The sequence below is a fragment of the Egretta garzetta genome, unplaced genomic scaffold (genome assembly GCF_000687185.1).
Source record: "Egretta garzetta isolate BGI_Z169 unplaced genomic scaffold, ASM68718v1 scaffold34, whole genome shotgun sequence".
NCBI classification, from domain to species: domain Eukaryota; kingdom Metazoa; phylum Chordata; class Aves; order Pelecaniformes; family Ardeidae; genus Egretta; species Egretta garzetta.
In genome coordinates, this window is record NW_009259586.1 from 3755136 (window position 1) to 3769297 (window position 14162).

General features: G+C 42.3%; 2 protein-coding genes across 3 annotated transcripts in view; both read left to right on the forward strand.

Annotated features, from left to right (window-relative positions):
- ACOX1 (acyl-CoA oxidase 1) overlaps positions 1 to 13409 on the forward strand; it is a 23723-nt gene extending 10314 nt beyond the window's left edge. The window contains exons 3-14 of the mRNA XM_009637752.2: positions 1742 to 1902; positions 3671 to 3778; positions 4304 to 4423; positions 4997 to 5112; positions 5306 to 5475; positions 5801 to 5963; positions 6660 to 6841; positions 7085 to 7264; positions 7909 to 8014; positions 8102 to 8245; positions 9580 to 9786; positions 10811 to 13409. Coding sequence (XP_009636047.1) covers positions 1742 to 1902; positions 3671 to 3778; positions 4304 to 4423; positions 4997 to 5112; positions 5306 to 5475; positions 5801 to 5963; positions 6660 to 6841; positions 7085 to 7264; positions 7909 to 8014; positions 8102 to 8245; positions 9580 to 9786; positions 10811 to 10861 — 1708 coding nt within the window. The 3' untranslated portion in view covers positions 10862 to 13409. The remainder of the gene's footprint in view (positions 1 to 1741; positions 1903 to 3670; positions 3779 to 4303; positions 4424 to 4996; positions 5113 to 5305; positions 5476 to 5800; positions 5964 to 6659; positions 6842 to 7084; positions 7265 to 7908; positions 8015 to 8101; positions 8246 to 9579; positions 9787 to 10810) is intronic.
- FBF1 (Fas binding factor 1) overlaps positions 12014 to 14162 on the forward strand; it is a 19104-nt gene continuing 16955 nt past the window's right edge. Inside the window, exons 1-2 of one of the 2 annotated variants that reach the window (XM_035893280.1) lie at positions 12014 to 12095; positions 13454 to 13561. The gene's annotated coding sequence lies outside the window, so the exon portion shown is untranslated. The remainder of the gene's footprint in view (positions 12096 to 13453; positions 13562 to 14162) is intronic. The other variant, XM_035893281.1, reaches the window with a different exon arrangement.

Consider the following 14162-nt stretch of genomic DNA (forward strand, 5'->3'; position numbering starts at 1 on the left):
TTCCTGCTGTGAATGTTGAGTATCTTAACTACTTCAGCAGTAAAGCTTCTGCAGTAACTGTCAATGAGCTCTGCTTAAGTTAATCCTGATGTTTAGAAACTGGCAATGAGGAAACAGACCCCTGGATTATTGAATTGAATCCTAGCCAGGCTGGGTAGTTACTCAGTTTTATCTTAGTGAGTACCTACTTGATAGCCTGTGTCGATTTTAACCTACTTCATAGTGAATGAGTTGCTCAAAAAAAATAAAAGAAAAAGCACAAATAGCACAGGGCTGAGAAGGAACCAAGAATGACTAATGCAAATACTGTACTGTTTCTACCTGGTTTATAGCTATTGCTAGTAAATAAGGATTTTCTTTGTCTTTGACTGTCAGCTGTGTACTTCTCGCCAGTATTGAACTCGCTTAAACTCTGGTATTCCTGATAACCCATTAGCACCCTGTTGAGCTTGGTCACTGTTCAGTCAAAAAGCTTAGAAAATATTGCTACTGGGTTTATTAGATGGTTGAATTTATTTGTAGGTGCATGAGAATATCAAAGAAAAGAACTACAGTTCTTAGGAAGCTCTAGGGCTAGAGCTAGTTCATGTTAATGTGTTTTTAGAGGTAGCACAGGAATGCAATTTTCCCACTTTGATAAAAATGCCAACTGAGTTTGAGCTGAGCTCGGATCAGTGCTCTTTCCATAATGCATATCTCATTTATACATATATATTTCTGTTAAAGAACAGTTACATTATTTCATACATAAATGTGCCAGATGGACAGCCTTTGTACAGAAGATACTGATCCTCAATCTATATCCCCACTATTTTAATATTCAGCAACATCAATATTTAAAGATTTAATGAGCACTTAATTCTTTATATCGAAAAAACTTAATAGACCACTTAACTACCTGACAGTGGTGTTTGACAGCACTTGGAGGAAGAGTAGTTCTAATGAAACACGTTTAACTGGAGAGACTTTGTGCTGGTGATTTACAGTTTGAAAAATGTTGGCTTTCTTGGCAAGTTGTTTATGTTCACAGCTTTGACTTACACATGCAGAGCACTGTCCTTTTAAGAGAGCTTTTAAAAATAGCAAAAGTTGAAAGGAGTTGAGTTGGAATGTAATACACACTAGTTGAGTCTGATATTTTATAAAAAAAAGTGAAGTAGAGAAGACCAACAGTTAGGACTTTCCTTTTTTAAAAAAAGAAATTTCAGTAAAAACCTAGCTCATTCAGCTGGATAAACTGAGACTTCTACCAGGTTCTACCCTCAAACCATGGAAAAAAAATAAAAGTGGACTTCATATCTTTGGGTGAAGGCTCGCTTCATCCAGCCAGATCACATCTTCAACAAACCGGCATTCTGACTCAGCCTGTTTAACTTAGGGATGCTCTGGTTTCCAAACCATAGGGAAGGTCTGCTCTTTCTTTTGGTTTGGCTTAATCCTTTTTATTATCAATCATGGTGCATCAAAAATACAGGAATGTTGCAAATGTATTTTATATATGATTAGAAAGAAATGCATTGCAGCATGTTTATTTCACAGTAAGTTTAATTTCTTATTATTCAGGTCTGAGAAAAGGACAGTGCTCTGGCTTTCTAAAATACACTTGCTGAATTCTGATTTACACATGAATCATTTTTTTTTTTCTTTTTGTCTCTTCCTGAATCTTTACCATGAATCCTCATGCTTGCTTCCCTCCCGTAACATTACCTTCACACTCCCATCCCATGACACTTCTTCACAGCTTTGTTCATCGTGGACGGCCTGAGCCTCTGGACCTTCATCTGGGCATGTTCCTCCCCACCCTTCTCACCCAGGCAACCCCAGAGCAGCAGGATCGCTTCTTCATGCCTGCCTGGAACCTGGAGATCATTGGCACTTATGCCCAGACTGAAATGGGCCATGGTACAGTACATTCACTAAATGCTATTTCTAAGAATGGCTTTGTGTACAAAGGATTCCCCTGCCTGGGAAAAATGGTGTGCGTTTACCCCACAGTCTGTGCGCATGCAGTTGTGGCTACAGGGAAAAGTGGACTGTCTTTGAAATGTCTAACAGATCCTTATGCCACATGCTGCTTGTCTTTTTTTTTCTCCTGTGGGGGAGTTTAATGTCTCTAGTTCTATATATGAGCATACTGAGTGCTCCTCTTGTGCCATTCAAACCAGTATAGATTATTGTATATGGCTATGGTGATGTCAATTCGATGACATCTGTTCATTTCTACACTTACCATTCTTTCCAGTGTGATTTCTGCTTTGATCTACTTAACAGTCAGTGTGAAGACAAAAGGACAGAGCTTTAAGGTACTAAAAGAGATGCCAAAAAAATTAAGAGTTGCTTCTCACCTTGGGACTGACCTTGGATCAGAGGACATATGGATACTTGGTTCCAATGCTCATGTTTTTTGGGGAGTTTTTTTTCCCCTAGTTCTTTAGTTCACTCCCATGTGTTCTTTTTAATTGGACCATGAAATGTTTTGGGGTTTTTTTTTAATTCTCTGTCTTCAGTAGACTTTGTTATTTCTCACTATTCCTCTGCTTTCAAGCTTTGAAATGGATTTTGGTAACTCCAGCAGTATTGTGACTGCAACACTTTTAATCCAAATTTCAAAAGGTAGATATTATGCCTTGGGAAACTTTAATTTCAACATTTGAGAGTTGCAGATGAGAATTGTTTTCTAAAATAGGATTCACCTTTGTGCTGAAGTGAAAGGTAGAGACTGTATGAAGCGTAAAGTAACTGCAAGCCTGTGGAGAATCTCTTGCCGCTAGTGAGGTTTGAAGATCCTTTACCAGCAAAGTAAGTCTGTGTTAAGCTACCTGTGGAAGTCTACCACTAACTCCATGCTTTGGAAATGTAGTTCACCAAGGTGATTTCCTTTTTCACGTTGAAGCTCTTGTGTAGAGTCACTGGCTCTGCCTTGCTCTGTCAGTCCAGACTATCAGGAGTGTTCGCAGCTTGTGTAGTTTAAGCAAGTAGGCCCAGTGGCTTTTTTTTTTCCACGCATGCAGGGATGATGCCGCTGCTGAGACAGGTGTGTGTGAAGTAGAGAGTTGGGGGCGGAAGACAAAGACTGTTCCTGGAGTTGTTACCTTCATCTTTTTGCAGTCTCTTCATCTAACTGCATCAGTACCCTAGCATATGCATGCCATTTCTTCCTGTCTTGACGCTATGGATGATCTCATTTGGGAGAAACTGCTCCATCAAGTGAGGAGAACATAGGCCTGATGAGGGAATGAAGAGATGATGGGGACTAGTTATTTCACCTTGTGGCTGAAAAGTATATGATTTTTATTTTGCAATTTAATCAGATTGGGGTTTTAGTGAAATCCAGGTGAGCGTGGTTTTGTGGACCTTTTTAGCTGAGAAAAGACTTCTGGTGTGTAATAGCAAAAAGGTGTCAGATTGGAGGTGCTTGGAAAACTAGTCTTTGACCACTGGGGAAAAAAAACCAACATGTTTTCTGAGAATTGGCTTCAGGTCCCAGAATATGGTCTGACTCTCACTTGTTCTTCCTTAATTGGTTGATATTTAGTCCTTAATATAGCCTAAAAGCAAAGTTAAAATCTGTACAGTACCACTGGAGTTCAACTTTCCATTGTCCAGTTCTGTCCTTGTCTCTGTTTTGTGACTGACTTTCTGCCAAAACAATGCATTTGCTTATTTTCAGGAACTCATCTTCGGGGTTTAGAAACTACAGCTACTTACGACCCTGCTACCCAGGAATTCATCCTCAACAGCCCCACAGTGACCTCCATAAAGTGGTGGCCAGGTGGACGTAAGTGCATCGCTGTGTCTAAATCTGGAAGATGTGTGAGAAAACTTAGGGAGGTGATGTCATGCCTATTATATCTACAGAATGATGATTGAAAGTTGATCCGAAGAGTTGGCTGAAAGGCAGTTACCCTTGCACAGCAAGTAACAGACTTACCAGAGCCTACTAAAACTTTGGGTTATCTGTGTGTTCTGAGTTGTTTCTCAGACTCATTCACACCGTATGGATTTGGTGTAACTTTTGATCAGTTGTATCAAAATCTTTATACTTCCTTCAGCTCCACTGGTAGGTTTGCCAAGGACTTGGTATTGTGTAGTCAAGAGAATCGTATTGTGCAACTTTCATTGACTGGTTTGTCTAGCTGTAGAATTCAGACGATAACAGTGTTGTAAATCTGGTTTTGTAATACATGATGCGGTTAAGGTAATCTCAGATCCTGCTTTAAGGAAAGAGACTCTGTGTATGTAAGTATGTTGACTGTTTGGTTTGGGTTTTTTTTTTTCCTTCTGACTCCCACTCCTTTTGCAGTTGGAAAGACTTCAAACCACGCCATTGTTCTGGCTCAGCTCTACACTCAGGGCCAGTGCAAAGGACTGCATGCCTTCATTGTTCCCATACGGCAGCTGGGCACCCATGAACCTTTGCCAGGTAAAAATTAGTTAAGGGTTTAACACTCATGGAATACGTTAGATCTGTTTCTCTCCAGCTATGTACAGCTTGCATGTGTCTTGTTAATGTACATGGCTGATTTCACTAGCTGGTATCAGTGAGCAGATGGTAGGTCACAGGGCTTAAAACAGTCTTTCTTATGACAGTACTACCACTAAATCATCTTTCATGTCACACTTTCAATGTGAAGCTTAGTTTGGGATTTGATTCTGCCCCAATGTTTCCCAGCTACATGTTCTGTGAGGCAGCAAGTCCTTCTATTTTCTGAAAGGGAAAGAATACCTTTTATCATTCTCTAGCTACAAGTGAGCTGGGTGATCTCTAGAGACAGCTCCCCCAGTGACTGGGTACTAGGACTGCATGTAAATTATGAAGATCCCTGTTTTTTGAAGTCTACTTTTCCATCAAAGAGATTAAAGCCCTTGTTAGCTGTTACTCCTAACACCACCAGGACTTGCTAGAAAACTAAACGGACTCTTTACTGGAGAAGGCTTGAACCTCATGTCGTGTTTAGTTCCTCTTTCTTAATGCAAGTGGCTTTGTCTCTGGCAGGTATTACAGTGGGTGACATTGGGCCAAAATTTGGTTACGATGAAATGGATAATGGCTACCTGAAAATGGACAACTTCAGAATTCCTCGGGAAAACATGCTGATGAAATATGCCCAGGTAAAGCAGTGAATTTCAGCATATGCTGTTAGAAATTGACACTTCGGATACTCTTACGTGGTTGAATAGTGTACCATCAAGATTGTAGGTTGCTTTAAGTGCTACTTGATGAGTTTAGAGCTTGAGATGTGAACATGTAAAAGGGAGGAAACTAAAAGTCAACAGGCTGTATTTTTTTTTTTTTTTTTGGTAGGTTGAACCAGATGGCACTTATGTGAAACCACTTAATGACAAGCTCACCTACGGGACCATGGTGTTCATCCGGTCTCTCATTGTAGGCGATTCAGCTCGCTCCCTGTCCCGGGCTTGTACAATTGCCATCCGTTATAGCGCAGTGAGACACCAGTCTGAGCTAAAGTCAGGGTAAGTGCAGTGAAATAAAAGAGCAGCCTAAGTGCTGAGGGAAAATTCCCAAATACTGGTGGGAAGAGGGACTGTATTTAATGTTGTTTGCTTTGGCAATTGATAGTTTCAAAACACTTTCATCCTGAGAAGTGAACAATCTTTCATTCTTGACTGCCAAAATGCCTTCCCCCTGCCAGAGGCTTTTGCTGTATGGTCTTAGATAGTCTGGCTTGATACGGATGCAGCTTGTACTATTCAAGCAGAGAAGCTACTTAGAGTTGCATAAGACTTTGTGGCAGTTTGTTAGCCACTGGCGTATTAACTCATCTGTATCTTGCTCTAGGGAACCAGAACCCCAGATCCTGGATTATCAGACCCAACAATACAAACTCTTTCCTCTCCTGGCAGCAGCATATGCTTTTCACTTTGTAGGAGCCTACATAAAAGACACCTATCGTCGTATTAGTGGAGACATCAGTGAAGGGGATCTGAGCGAGCTGCCAGAGGTACTGTCCCCTCTATTGATTTTATGTAAGGTTTCTTTACAGCATGGGAGAAAAGGCATCGAGCATTTTTGGCTTTCACTCATGAGATGTCTAGTAATTCTTTAGACTGTGAGATCCCAAGGCCAGTATGTGCTGGTGACTTTTATTTCTTTATTTGCATTATTCATTTAGCAGCTCTTTACAAAAAACTAGGGAGTAATGCACAGTGAGAAAGCTGCTGTGAATATATTTTTTACAGAGGTGACTTTCCAGGAATGATGGGATATTGCTTGGGAGTAGAGCTAAGACTGGTCTTATGCTTGTGCTGTAGCTTCTTTATTGTTCTTCCAGGGCATTAGGGTAGAACTGGTGCGTTGATCAAAGGTATCAGTACTGTACTGAGGGGTTAGGGTTGTAAAATGTCAGGTTTCAGTTGGGGATTCTATCTGAGAACCTAATGTGACAATAGGCAATTGTAAACAGTCTTGGACATAATGCATAGAGGCAGAAAGTAGGGAATACTCAGAAGAAATCTTTATATGTGTAGAGACTTTCACATAAATAGTTCAGCTCAAGAAAGAGTCCTTACAAGAAAAGACCCTGTGGGACACTGGAAGGATGGGATTTTTTTCTGGGAGTTGCAGTACTTAGCATGTATGTGTGCAAGCTAAGAATGGAAAATAAAAAATCTAAACTGGCTTTGCTTTTGTCCATCAGCTGCATGCTCTGACAGCAGGGTTGAAGGCATTCACTTCCTGGTCTGCCAATGCTGGTATTGAGGAATGTCGGATGGCATGTGGTGGGCATGGGTGCAGTGGGATTCCTGACATCTATGTCACATTCACCCCATCCTGCACCTATGAGGGAGAAAACACAGTCATGATGCTGCAGACAGCTAGGTATGGTAGCTCCTGTCCAGAGGCATTCTTCCCTTGGTATTACGATCTTTGTAGCTGAAGTGATGAGGTGAAGAGTATCCCATATTACCACAAAACTGGTCTCCCATGTTTCTGTCCCTTGCCCTATTTTTGACAGAAAACTACTTGCTTACAACTATTCTTTGCTAGCCTGACCCTCAGTAAGATGACTTCTCTCCATTCAAACAACTTGTGAGTAAGAGTTGCTATTGTCTCTATTTTCAGGTTCCTTGTCAAAAGCTACAACCAAGTTAGTTCTGGGCAGCAGGTTACTGGCATGGTGTCCTACCTTAACGATCTCTCCAGGCAACGCATTCAGCCACAGCATGTGGTTGCTAGGACTGTGACTGTGCGGATCAATGATCCAGTCAGCTTGGTAGAGGCCTACAAAGCACGTGCTGCCCGGTGAGTTCACACTTACTAGACTGAACGAAGCACCAATAAAATGATGTGTCTTGGGAGATGGTAGTGATGTACTACCCTGTTAATGTTAGATTCTCAAAATGTGGTTTGCAAAGCTTTGCTTCATGTGTTGCTTTCAAGAAGTGACGTGTTTTACTAGGTTGGGTCAGCATTAAGTGCTTTGAGGTTACAAGAGGCTACATACAGCCTACGCATAGCCTAGTTACTCTGCTCTGTTCTGTTTTGCAATATCTTTCTTACTTAAATGTAAAGTATATTCGAGCATACGAACACCAACATTGTTCAAACTGCTCCGAGATTTATCTGGAGAGAAAAAATCCTGATATTAAAGCCTGCTGTGAAGGAAGTATGGGAGTAGAACAGATACCTACATCTGACTAAGTATTTGGGCACCATGTATGTGCTGTCAAGTGTCGTCTTACCCCACTGTAGCTGTGTTCTAGCTGCAGCAGTGATGACAGGGTTTTAGAGCCACAACTGCTGACTCCAGGCAATGTATTCAGTCGTGGCACACGACCTCTGAGTTCTTCTGATGCGTTAGACTGAAATTCATATGCATTCCATGTACATAATCTTGTTAATGTGGTGTTATTGCATAACCTGTTTTTCTTCCTTTTGTGAAATAGGCTTGTAGAAGCTGCAGCAAAGAATTTGCAAGCTGAACTAAACCACAGAAAGAGCAAGGAGGATGCCTGGAACAGAACTTCTGTTGACCTTGTGCGAGCATCTGAGGTCAGTGATGTGTCTGATGAAGAGTTATGCCATAAAAGCTTCTCATCTCTTCATGAACCTGACTCACCTTCCTCTCATTTCTCATAGGCACACTGTCACTATGTGGTAGTGAAGCTTTTCACAGCAAAGCTCTCTGAGATCAGTAATGCAGCTGTCCGTGCTGTCATGACTGAGCTGTGTCTCCTGTATGCACTGTATGGCATCAATAAGAACACAGGGGATTTCTTGCAGGTTGGTGTCTTTCTCCAAGACTTTAAATCTCTAGAGACAAAGTCATTGTTTGCAAAGATGCTTTAAATGCAAAGTTGCACGGATGCTTAGGTGTAAGGTCTTGACTGTTGACTTCCAGAAGGCCATTAGCAGTGCAAGTCTGACAGAAGGATTTTGTCAAGTTTCCCTTGTGATCTTCCAGAAGCAGAGCTGGATGATAAGTGGTAACATGGCATCTCATGTCATTGGCACCTCATGGCATTGAGGAGAGCAACCAAGCTGGTGAGGGGTCTGGAGCACAAGTCATACGAGGAACGGCTGAGGGAACTGGGGTTGTTTAGTCTGGAGAAGAGGAGGCTGAGGGGAGACCTGATCGCCCTCTACAACTACCCGAAAGGAGGCTGTAGTGAGGTGAGGGTTGGCCTCTTCTCCCTGGTAACAGATGATAGGATGAGGGGGAATGGTTTGAAGCTGCGCCAGGGCAGGTTTAGGTTAGATATTAGGAAAAACTTCTTCACTGAAAGGGTTGTCAGGCTCTGGAATGGGCTGCCCAGGGAGGTGGTAGAGTCCCCATCCTTGGAGGTATTTAAAAGAAGGATAGATGAGGTGCTTAGGGACATGGTTTAGTGGTCGGGTGGCAGGGTTAGGTTAAAGGTTGGACTCGATGATCTTAAAGGTCTTTTCCAACCAAAGCGATTCTATGATTCTATGATCTGTCTAGGCTAGCTTAAATGTTTCCCAGTTGGTGACCAGGTGTTGTATGTTAAAAAAAACTAGGAATTAATAAAGGAGATGTAAGTTAGATGTGCTCCGAGAGCTGCATGTGTTTGTAAGTTGGTGCACAAAAGGAGAATATTGTACTCCAAATTTTAAACCAACCTTCAGTGAATGGGTGTAAATTGTCAGGCATTACTCCTCTTCATTCTTTCAGTTTGAGAATGTATTTGTGCAGCAGTGTTTCATTTTGTCTTCAGGCAGCTATGGTATGTTTTGTCTCACCATTTTTCTCTCTGCTGCTTACCAAAAAATTCCCTGAAACCAGGAATAATTTAATAAGCACATTCTTCAAGAAAGCTTGCTACTGAAGTTAACATACAGGCATTCTGAAGAATCAATCTCCCGTCAAAGATTAAATAGCTAGGCAACATGGTGAGCTATGCTAGACATCTCCTTTCGCTTGTGTGCTATGGCAAATTGCCAATTTCATTACTTAGCACTTAGGGAAAAAAAAACCCTAGTGTTTTATGGGCTGCTGCATTTTTGTGGGGGGGAAGGCTGGCCTGTGTTAGACCACAGGGGAAGGGAAGGTTTTTGCAACTTGCATACTCTTTTGATAATCTCTTCTTTTTTCCAAGGCGGGTATTCTGACCAATGCCCAAATTACTCAAGTGAACCAGTATGTGAAAGAGCTCTTAGCTATAATTCGTCCCAATGCAGTAGCGCTGGTAGACTCATTTGACTTTCATGATGTTCATCTTGGATCTGTGCTTGGCCGGTATGATGGCAATGTCTACGAGAACATGTTTGAGTGGGCAAAGAAATCCCCACTGAACAAAACAGAGGTAAAGAAACTTTATTTCATCATCTTTGTCACATGTGTCCAGAGAAATAACCCAATTTTAGGGGGTTTTAATTTTGATCCAGTGATCTTGGCATGTAATCAATGAACTGGGGAAAAGAGTCACTAGTGGTAACGGACCAAAACTAGCAATCTACTTCTGCTCCTCTGCTTTCAGCATACTTTCTTCAGTTACTCTCCCACGTGTACCTCACATGCATCCCTGTGGGATGCTTTTGAGTTTCTCAGTTGAGGGAGGAGATCATACTCTCCCTAGAGAAACAATTGAATTTTAAAGAAATTTTCACTTGCTGTTAATTCTGCTTAGTGACAGTAGCTGTGAAAGCCTTACCTGTTTTCTGGCAAATCTTTCAGTGCCTTCAGGCAGTAGTAGTGACTGGAGGAGAAAATAGATTGCTCTCATGTAGTACTTAAGTGTCAAGTGTTGCATATCTGCCCTAAGGCTGTAGCTACAGCTGAGCTAATAAAAGAAACTGAGCTGAGAAGAGTCGGTGTCCCTCTTCCATTGCAAAGCAATTTTTCCTGTTTTGGTGGCCTTTACTGCCTTTATTTGATTTGGACAGTCTTATCTGATACAATGGACTGCCAGAGACTGCGATTGTTGTTAAATCCCACCAGAACTTGCTCAATATTTTGTCCTTCTGAAGCCAATGGGGGGCTTAGGAGCTTCATTACAGTTCCCTTAGGAGACTTCTACCAGTTTTCTTTGAAGTAAAATGCCAAAGAATTGCCTGTATGGATATAAAATGTCTTGCACTCTTTTTTTTTTTTTTTTTTTTTTTTGTTACAAGAAAGGTAGTGGGGAAGCTATTTGCTTTGGCTTATATTCTCATCCTTTGTGTTACATAGACACTCAAATACAGGACTTAGCTGGCTGTTGCTACATCCCCAAAGTGCCTCCATTTCAAATATCCTAGTATAAAAACATGCTGCAAGGTGTAAAGAGCTAAAACTGTTTTAAAGCTCAGGCCTGACCTTGTTGTAACCACTGTCTTGTCCTCTTACAGGTTCATGAGTCTTTCCATAAACACCTGAAGCCGATGCAAGCCAAGCTGTGAAGCCTGCTGGTTTTTTAAAATGCACATTTTTCCTGACCTGAAAACTGGGTGTTTGCGACCTTTCTTCAGGCACCTAAATCAAAACTTTAAAATCCTGGTAGCTGTAGGACAGTGAATAATTGTAGCCTTTTTTTCCACTTTTATAAATCGAGGAGGTGTTTGGGGAGAATGCGTAGGGATTGTTGCCTGTTTCTAAAGTGCAATTATAATGGTAAAATTAACCTTTTAAAAATCTGGGAAAGCTTTATGGATTCATACAAGGATTGCTTTTGTGAAGTTGCTGAGTAGAGAGAAGTTACTGTCAACTGGAAAGGTAGCAGGATTTTACTACTAAGTAGTTAACAGCCCTCAGGCAATAGCTTCCAATGAGAAGTTATGTCCTCCCCCCAAAAAGCATCAATGTTTTGATTTTTTACTTTTTTTTTTAAGAACATCACCACCTCTCTCCTTGTTTGGGAAATATTTATGCTGTCTAAAGCCTCCTGCATAGTTTTGTGCACATGAATCTGCATGTGGCACTGCTTTCCTGACGTAGCTGAGAAGTCAATACCCATCCTTCTCTGGAGCTCTGCTTCATTCATCTTTCCAGAAGACATCTTCATGTTTTCCAACGCATCCTTCTTCCACTGCCCTGCAGAAACTCCTTTTGCCTGTGTGCCATCTCCAACACTGGCACCTCGCTCGTTGTTAATAAGAAGTCAAAGGAGAATACAGTGATGCTGCTCTGAGGGGAAAAAACAAGTAGTAATAATCAGCTAGGTGCTGATAGTAGATGTTCTGCCCTTCTTTTAACTGTTAGTATTTTTGTAGCACTATCTCAAAGCACTTTACAAATGTTAATTATGGTGATTTGATGTGAAAAACCACATGTAGTGGTAGAAACTGCAAATTTGACCTGGAATGATGAAGCCAGTATTTGAGGGCAGAAATCAGTTGACCAAAGTCCTTGGGTCTTCAGATTGTTCTGGAGTGTTCTTCTGGTTTTTAAAGGCATTCTTCGAGAAAATGACAATCCCAAGTGGAGTGTCTAGTTTGTTTTGTTTTCCTACACATGCATTTCCAAGGAGCTTTCTTCAATTTGCTTAGTTTTGGTTTTATATTGACTTGGGACTTGCACAGTGCTGTCTGGATTAACAGATGAAAGATTTAGCTTTTAACAGAACCTCCTGATGCCCCGTGAAATAGCAAAATCATTCCTGTTTTTCAGTAACAATAAAACCTCTCTTCACAACAGGTAAGAGCAACTTTGAGCTTTAAGATGGTAAAAAGCTTCAGCGTAAACCCAAATCCTGCATTTCTAAGGCAAGATCTGAGAAGCTGTTTCTCTGACAGCTTTGGTAGCTGTTAAAGTCTCTAATTTTGGATCAGTTTTCATGGAGGAGTTTTTCCTGGCACTAACAATGATCAGACACCATATTTGGCTCCACACGCAGTAGCTGAACAGAAAGAAATGTTTAATTTTAAATAAAATAATCAAACTTGCCTTTTGACTGCTGAGTCTTTCAGGTTGAATGGAACCACTGCTGTTCAGGCTACTGAAGGAGGCAAAGGGCTTTGCCTTGCATTTATCCAACAGAGCAGACTGCTGACCTGGGGAGGGATGAGCAGAGGAGATGGTTAAAAATATGTTAATGAGAGCAGTACTAGCTACTGTATGTACAGATTTAATAAATCACAAAAAATGTGTTTTCAGACAAAATTTCTTTCTTTCATGCATTGCCTTCAGTGGATCTCATTTAAAGTAATGGGTGAAGTAGAACGAAGTGTTCAAAAGACCTCAAACGAGTTGGATTTTGTCTTGCTTCTAGGCTGACCTTTCTGGCCTAGCTCTGCAGCATTCGAGGGCAGCTGGCCCTGTCCGGCTGCTCTCCTCGCCTCTGCTGCTGCTCACAACCACAGGAGGAGTAAAACTGGCAGAGAGCGAAGCTGCCTGGTGCAGAGGCCAGCAAAAGCTGATCGTTGCCAGCAGCAAAGATTTAACTGTAGTGTTTGGCAGCAGCAGCATTAATTCATAGCAGCTATTTCTTTAAACTAGTTTCTCCCTGGTTTTTTGGAGTACCTAATGATGTAACTGCGAATGCTGTACTTCCCTGCTATTGCTGAGGATATTGTACACTTGGGTTTTTTTATCTGTGTGGCATTCAGCTATTGCCACTACCTGGTGTGACTTGTCGTCTCTCATGGTCAGCAAACAGCATTTAAACTCTTGACAAAATGTGGTGGTACCATTTCCACGAGGGTTGAGCCTCTTCCACTTCTTCTTGAAAATTGCTGAAACGAGCGGTCTGTGACCATGGTTTCCAGTCTGATTTGAACAATTGACTCTTAAAATGCTGCCTTTTGGGAAAGACTTCAGAAGGAGCCCACGTTCCCATATGGACTGGTGGCATGCATGGTGAAAACCGCTGGTAGGTGGGTCCCCAGGTTATAAAATCTCAAAAGCAGACATTTCCCCAGGGATCTTGTGGAAGTAACAACTCAAGTACAAGCAAGCAAGGCAGGAGCAGGGCTGGCTTTGTCTTGTACCCAGCTTTGGTAAGCGTGAGCTTTCTTTTTTCTTTTTTTTTTTTAACCTCTAATGCTTCCACTTAGCTGTTGCCAGCAGTGCCAGTGCGTCTTGCTGCAGAGGCTGCCGTTGTTGGATTTGCTAAGCCTTGCCCTGTTGGAGCAATGGTCGCTAATTCAAGTCCATTCCTGGAGGTATTTAAAAGAGGGGTAGATGTGGTGCTTAGAGACGTGGTTTACTAGCAGACAGGTACGGTTGGGCTCGATGATCTTAAAGGCCTTTTCTAACCACGTGAGCCTATGTTTCCATGGTCTACTCGGCTGTCCTGGATGGGCTGCAGGGAATGGCTCCAGCTGCCTGTGCCATGCAGCATGGCCGGGTGGGATGTTCACGGCATCTCCAGGGGGGTTCCTGGGCCCAGCCTGTGTTTCCTCCCGCCAAGCTGGAAGGCTTGGCCGCCACGCTCACCTGGCACAAGGGCTGTGCTTTTTGGAGCTGTAACCCCGTGGCTGGCCTCTGCCCTGCACCTTGTGCTCAACTGGGTCTCTGGGACTCTCCAAAGGAGGATTGTGATTGCTCTTTATCCATTAAACACCAAGGCAGGGCTTTAAAGCCCTGCGAGACTGTTTATTTGGGCCAAAACCAGCTTGCTGTCTTCGAAGGAATGTCTTGGGGGTAGCAAAGCCCCCGCCCCCCGGTTGTCCTCGGGCACCCCGACGCCCTGTGGAGGGAAACATGAAGATCCTGCTGCAGGGAGGGGGCTGCGCCCGGGGGGGGTGGTGCAGCCGACGAGCG